The following is a 6,954-nucleotide window of genomic DNA, read 5'->3' as shown; positions in this document are numbered from 1 at the left end:
ACAAGAACACGACAGACTAATCATGGTGCAGGTTACTGGTTAAAAACTGATGAAAGGCATGTTTTATTAATGCCAAATATTTATTAGTCAACATGTTAAATTTTACTACAATTAATGAGTATGTGAAGGGGAACAATTACTTTTACACAGCACTAAATGCTCAGGTTCTTCTAAAATGAGCCAGCAATGATTTGGCAATTACCAGAAGAAGGCACCTCAACAGGTCTTAGTTAGTTAGTGGTACACGTGAAGTGTTACTTGCACATTACTGAGGGCAGAGACATAAGCACACACTCATTTAGATGTCAATATAACACTGTCATGTTTCCTGTGCTGAAACACCTCAACCATTCAAAAGCAAACGCAGAACAAATGTTTACATCGACAATCCACCTCTACTGACGTATAAAACCACAACATTAGTGTTTGAACATGTCATAGTGATGAGTTTAAGGATGTGTAGAAAACTTTCCTCTAATGCCAGCTGGTACAGCATATATATATATCTACTGGAAAACAGGAGTGAATCCCATGAAAAACATGAGTGAATTGGGTTATATTTCACCACAAAAAATACAAGAAAATCTTATTTTGTCCTAAACAAAATTAAGCATATTTAAAGACATATTTTCAAAACAATTAAGCACATTTCATCCCCAAATTCTCATTATTTTCCAATTTAATTTCCTGTGTAAAACGTTTTTTTAACTTGTAAATTAAATTAGAATAAAGGCAGAACAATAACTATCATGGTTTACAAGTACTTTACAATAATATATATATATATATAGATTAAAAAAAATTACATTATAATAATAAAAATTCAGGGAAATTTGTGCTTAATTGTCAAAATGAATAATTTTTACTGGCCCAAAATAAAAAAAAATAAAAAACATATTTTGTCTGTCTTCTGATTTTGGGGTGAAATAAGACCTAGGACCAGTTGCATAAACTTAGCCACCATGTTAGCTGTGTCACAAATGACAATGAACTATGTAACACTATGTATTTATGCACTATGTACTCAACCATGCAGTGTATTAATTATATACGGTTATTTAACATCAGGGTCTGAAAGCCTCTGTTATGCATGAAGTGTCCAACACTTTGTTTTTGCAGTTAATTAAGTGCATCGAGTATTTAAAGTGCACTTTTTCTATTTCTATGCACTAACGGCATAGAATAGTGCATGAATATGCAAATTAGAATGCAGCTTGCGTCTTAAGAACTAGCAGTTAACCAATGGGTACCAATCAGTCTTACTTTTCCAATTAGACCAATCTTACCATTTTATGTAACCGAGTTAAAAGAAGTGTCTAAATGTAGAAGACTAAGTATTTTATGCAACCGTCCACTGGACACGTTCTTGACAGGTTCACCCAGATAATGCTGGTTTTTCTCAAAACTTTTGTGCATGTGTGTTTAAGCTTTACAACAAGAGAAAAAGCACACTAACTTTAAAGGCTGTTAGCAGCAAAGCATCATTAGATTGGATACAGCATTCGAGAGGGTCCAGCGAGAGTCATGTGACCAAACACAATCACTAACACAGCACAGATTTACACTCACAACCGCGTTTACCGTCGCACGAGGATCAAGGGGGCTGATTTCACAGTAAACCACACTTTAAGGCTTTATTATTACTCTCAAATATCACAATACACCAGCTGGTTTATTTATAATCAAGTGAAAATATTGCAGGAATGTTTCATATGTGCAGTGACAGAGTATTAAAAACCGAATCGCAATAAAAACTCAAGATGCAGGGAACCGAAGCCAATATGATTCAGTTATTTATTTACATTTTCAAGAGAGAGAGAAAAAAAAAAAGTATTAGAATTGTACACAAACATTTAATTTGGTCAGTCACTCACAATATTGCGGATTGAGAATCCAAACGTCATGAACACATCAATATTTAACACATTGTTCACCGTTGTCACATTTTAAAAAAGAATTCACGTCACATGTTCACTCTACAAGGCGCTTCAAAACTGCCAAAGCCGAATAACGAGTCTAAATATAGAGATTGCAGCATTTTCACTCACATGTTGTCCATAGATAAGGCTAAATAAACAGTCTGATGTCAACACACTTGTGTCTAAAAGTAAGGCACAGCGGGGACGTTTGACTGGAGCCCCTCTATGCTTTTATCTGGATCCGTTTTGAGCTTGTGCCAGACCCTGAGGAACCGCCAAGGAACGCTGAAGAAAACCAAGTTCTCACACAACATGAAAACCGATGGTGGTAAGTGTGGTGCATCATGGGAAATCAGCCCCCTCTGAGCCTGTCATTGTGTACCGTTGGATCGTTTCTCTCATGTATTCGCTATGACTGCTGCATGATGAAAGCACCAGCCCACACCAGGACAGAGAGAAAGAGAGGGAAAAGAAATAGAAAATCAGAGAGGAGAGGTGGCCGAAGAGTCCAGTCCAATCAGATCGCGATCACATGACCTCACAGCACGAGTTCTGCTTGCGTGCCTAGAACATAATCAACATCACATTAGATTAAACACGCGATAAATTGCATGTCCTCAGGACCGTTGCTGTGTTCATGGGCATGTGAAGTACTGACCGTTTTATAAAAGGCTTTTGATTGGTTTCCCAAATGCTCAGATTTCTGAACTAAATCATCCAGTTTTTCTCCTCTCTCCAGCAGCGACTCCATCGTGTTGTGCTGGAGAGACAAAAAAATCATTCATTCTGCATACCGAGTATCAATATAAGCTAGACTTGTTAAACACACTGTTCACAATGTCATCATTTGCTCACCAAAATAATTTTGGTTTCGTCCAGTTCAGCTTGCACTTTGGTCATAGCGTCCGCCTCACGTGGATTCTGCAGAACAGGAAATAAACTCATAAAACTGTAAGATGTAATAAAATGTGTTCACTAATCAAGTGCCCTTAAAGGAACACGCCGACTTTTAGGGACTTTAGCTTATTCACCGTATCCCCCAGAGTTAGATAAGTCCATACATACCCTTCTCATCTCCGTGCGTGCCGTAACTCTGTCTGACGCACCCACCGCTAGCCTAGCTTAGCACAAAGACTGGAGGTAAATGGCTCCAGCTAGCATACTGCTCCCAATAAGTGACAAAATAACGCCAACATTTTCCTATTAACATGTTGTGATTTGTATAGTCACAGCGTGTACAAATAACAAGGTCACATGAGACACAGCCATCTTCTAACCGTATACATACTGGGAACTATATTCTCAGAAGGCGAAGCACTGCTACTTGGGCGGAGGGATTTGCTCTCAGCACCTGGCTGTGAATAAGCTAAAGTCCCAAAAAGTCGGCGTGTTCCTTTAAATCTTGACCACTGCATGGCTTATCTTGGCTGATGCAGTTTGATCATTATTTTGATGATTGCTCCACCTGGTATCTGGCCAGATGACTGTCCAGTGCTGTGTACTGAACGCTCGCCGGGGATCCAGAAGGCCAGTCTATACTGTTCACCTGCCTGGAGAACTCATCCAGCACCTGCACACACACCACACACACCCGGCAAGAGAGAGAATGGGGATGCCTAATCAGTAAACATCTCAGAATTATTTTTTAAAAATATTCTTTTAAACTATATTTAATATTAAAGTTGACACTTACATTTTTAAATGTACACATCATAATGTTTTTTCTTGTACTGTCTTTACAATGATAATAATTAGATAATAAAGACTGTAGACAAGAGAGATAGATAGAAAGAAGGATGGATGGATGGATGGATGGATGGATGGAAAGACAGACGGAGAGATGGACATAGATAGATAGATAGATAGATAGATAGATAGATAGATAGATAGATAGATAGATAGATAGATAGATAGATAGATTAACTGGCAGTATTTATCTTGCTAATGTTATTGGTATTGGTTCTGAAAAGCTTAAAGTCAACAACACACACCTTGTCAAGTAAAGTGAAACAGACTCTGGAGGGATATTCACTGTCTGCGATCACAACACCACCGAGATTGTCATTCCGCACGTACACGTGACACAAGTACTCTAACAGGGAAAAACACACACACACACACACACACACACACACACAATCAATACAAACCACTGGGAAAAAAGATGGACTGTACTGAATGTGTACTTCAAACCTAAAGTATATTTTAAAAAGCTCTGTTGACTAACATACTAAACATATGTAAAGTACCTGCTTATTTTTGTGTGTGTTATTCGATATTCGATAATATATTTTAAATTTATTAAATTCCAACTTCATCCTTACAAATGACATTACAAATATATTAAAATACATACAAGTTTCAATAGAAATTACATTAAAGTATATTTTTACCATAAATGCTTTTCACAATCTGCATGCAAGTTAACCATATTTAAAAAAATAATATAATTATGAAATTAAATATGAAGATGTATTTTAGTTCAGCAAACTCCATTTAATATAAATTTATTTATAACATGCAATTAAGTGTCTAAAAACATCACATTCAGTTCTCACTTCAGTATATTATTTCTGTAATTTGTACTCTTTTATAAAACTATGCTAAAGTGTAGGAAAGCATTCTGTGTAACTCTAGTGAACTGAGTTTGAGGCTCTCAGAAGCTCAGCTGATCAGTTTGATGCTTTAATAACACAGTAAACCTAATAACTAGTCCTTCATCCTGCACAAGCTACAATTAAACTCAACATCTACAATCAGGCCAGGAGGAAACAGAGTAATCTCTGACCTTGCTCTTTGACAGACGCACGACTTCCTAACGGTGAACGCTCAACAATCAGAGCGCTGGTGAACGTCATAAACTCCTGAACACTGGAAAACAAAAACACATTATAGATGCAGTTTGCAGTCATTTGCAATGATAACACCTAAAACGGTTTAGTATTCAGTGCAATGTGTCCTAGAAGCTGTACCTGGATCTCTGGAAGAAACTGAATGATGACAGATCGTACGCCGCCTTCAACAGGTTGGACTTCGTCGAGCCTTTATACAAGATGCTCAGACTGTAGAGTTTCATGGTGTTTCTCGGCAGGACCTGCAACACATTATTTTATGATTTATTTTCATTTTATTGAATTATTTATTGTTTTGGATAACCAAAAAAAATTATAATTATTAATAATAATTTCCTATAATTATAAATTAAATAAGACATAATAAAATAAATAATAAACACTGAGGTTGATTCATTCAGAACTATTTTTATTGATTGATTTTTCAGATATTCAAGGTTATTTTCATAAACGAAAAATGAAACTAAGACTAAAACTATTGGTCAAAAAACATCTTCGTGAACTGAAATAAAATAGAAATTTAAACATAAATGAAAAACTAAAACGAAACGAAACTGACAACAGTTACTCAAAAAATAATAATTAGCAAAAATAAAAATCGTTTTCGTAATTAATAAGCAGCTGTACCTTAATTCCAGGTAAGATCAACATCTCATGTGAAACTAGGCTAAACAATATAGGCCTGCCACTCATATTAGTCTAGATACCACACTGAGCAGAAAACGGAAAAAACAAATAGCATGTCTAGCCCAGAAACAGACGTACATTTGTCAGAGTAGAAGTATACTAAATGTCTGGTCTGAATAGAACATTTGAATATGAGTATATTATTTAAAACGATGCAATAGACAAAAAGCATAAATGGATCAATACAAGAATAATGTTTAAAAGGATTAATCATAGAAATAACCTTAAAGAATAATCATACACATATCTTTTTCTTATACACCACGTTTAACAAGATTTAATTTTTAATATGAATGAATATTTTTTACTTTATAGTTGCATTTGTTTGGTTCTTTGTTCATCCTCCAACAATTTTTTTATTTTAATTATTAAGAGGTTTTCACAAGAGTTAACTGTAAACTGCAAACATTAAACTTTGCTGAAATGAAATGTCTTTAACTGGAAGTGTTCTGTTAACTCTGCTAATTACTAAAACTGAATATATAAACTAAAACTAAATATATAAAAATTAAATAGAAATGCGTTCACAAAATAAAATAACAAAACCATTAATGAAACTAACTAAAACCAAACTGAAATTTATAGGAAATTTGATATTAAAATAAAAACTAATTTAAAAAAGCAAAACTATAATAACCTTGTATAGCACATGATTTTATCCCAAGCGACTTACACTGATTATACACAAGTCAGGAGGCACAGGACAATATAGCTAGCAGTCATTTAGCTTAGATTTAAAGTGACACCATTAGATTCCCCTGGTTATGATCAAGAACACAATGGTTCATTGGGTTTGAACCTACAACCTTTTAGTTGCCAACTCAGACCTTTAACCACTTCACCACACCCATAACATATCAGCGTATGCAGGACCTCTAGAGAGGATCCCAATACATGGAAACCTCGGATCAGATTATCAGAAGGTTTATAAAGAGGATACTTTAACCTTTATTCGGATTTGTCATTATGATTTAATACAGTTCAACAGGCTGATGACTAACAGCTGCTTAGCATTCGTGCTAACTTAGCTCTAAAAGTCCCCGATGTCTCCAGAATAATCTTTCTTAATATGAATCTTTCTGAAACCGTTTCAATAATGTGAGATGTGACATTATAAATATACATAAACAGTTGTCATTCTTACCTGCTTTGTATAAAACAAGACTGAAGCTAATCCGCTAACAGCTAATCTACACAGATCAGAAGAACTTTTATTTAACGTTATTTGTCTAAACTGACAACGGTGTCTCTGGCGTGCTATTGTGTATATTAAAATAATTACTATTTGTATTATGGATTATAATATCACTGGCATCCAGGATAGTCCAGGTTTACAGAAGGTATTTAATCAGATCACAACTATCCGAGGATTTTTTTTCTCCCCACAGAAACTTGCTAGCTGGCAGAAAGCGGCATTTCAAAATAAAAGACCCTCATACACAACCATATTAGCTGACGCGCACAAAATAAAAGTCTCATGTCCATTCATGAAAGCG

The 6,954-nt window shown here is 35.3% G+C and overlaps 1 protein-coding gene across 1 annotated transcript; it reads right to left on the bottom strand.

The window, feature by feature from the left end:
• Window positions 1-1,776: 1,776 nt before the first annotated feature.
• On the bottom strand, window positions 1,777-6,887 carry ykt6 (YKT6 v-SNARE homolog). The gene is made up of 8 exons (XM_084104295.1): window positions 6,603-6,887; window positions 4,892-5,013; window positions 4,708-4,790; window positions 3,911-4,011; window positions 3,385-3,489; window positions 2,775-2,840; window positions 2,578-2,679; window positions 1,777-2,483 (listed from the first exon to the last, which is right to left on the bottom strand). Exons 2-8 carry the CDS (start codon window positions 4,993-4,995, stop codon window positions 2,448-2,450), a joined length of 597 nt encoding a protein of 198 aa, XP_083960421.1. The 5' UTR covers window positions 4,996-5,013; window positions 6,603-6,887; the 3' UTR covers window positions 1,777-2,447.
• Between the last annotated feature and the right edge of the window lie 67 nt (window positions 6,888-6,954).

Source organism: Abramis brama, assembly GCF_963993115.1.
Source record: "Abramis brama genome assembly, chromosome: 25".
Classification (NCBI taxonomy): domain Eukaryota; kingdom Metazoa; phylum Chordata; class Actinopteri; order Cypriniformes; family Leuciscidae; genus Abramis; species Abramis brama.
This window is presented reverse-complemented; position numbering and strand designations above follow the sequence as displayed.

What these genes read in the sequence shown, in the direction of transcription:
- ykt6 (XM_084104295.1), bottom strand. Translation starts at nt 4,995, where the DNA reads ATGAAACTCTACAGTCTGAGCATCTTGTATAAAGGCTCGACGAAGTCC. An exon ending in TGCGTCTGTCAAAGAGCAAG is followed by an intron (nt 4,012 to 4,707) that starts GTCAGAGATTAC and finishes TTTCCCTGTTAG; the next exon opens with AGTACTTGTGTCACGTGTAC. An exon ending in ACGAAACCAAAATTATTTTG is followed by an intron (nt 2,680 to 2,774) that starts GTGAGCAAATGA and finishes TTGTCTCTCCAG; the next exon opens with CACAACACGATGGAGTCGCT.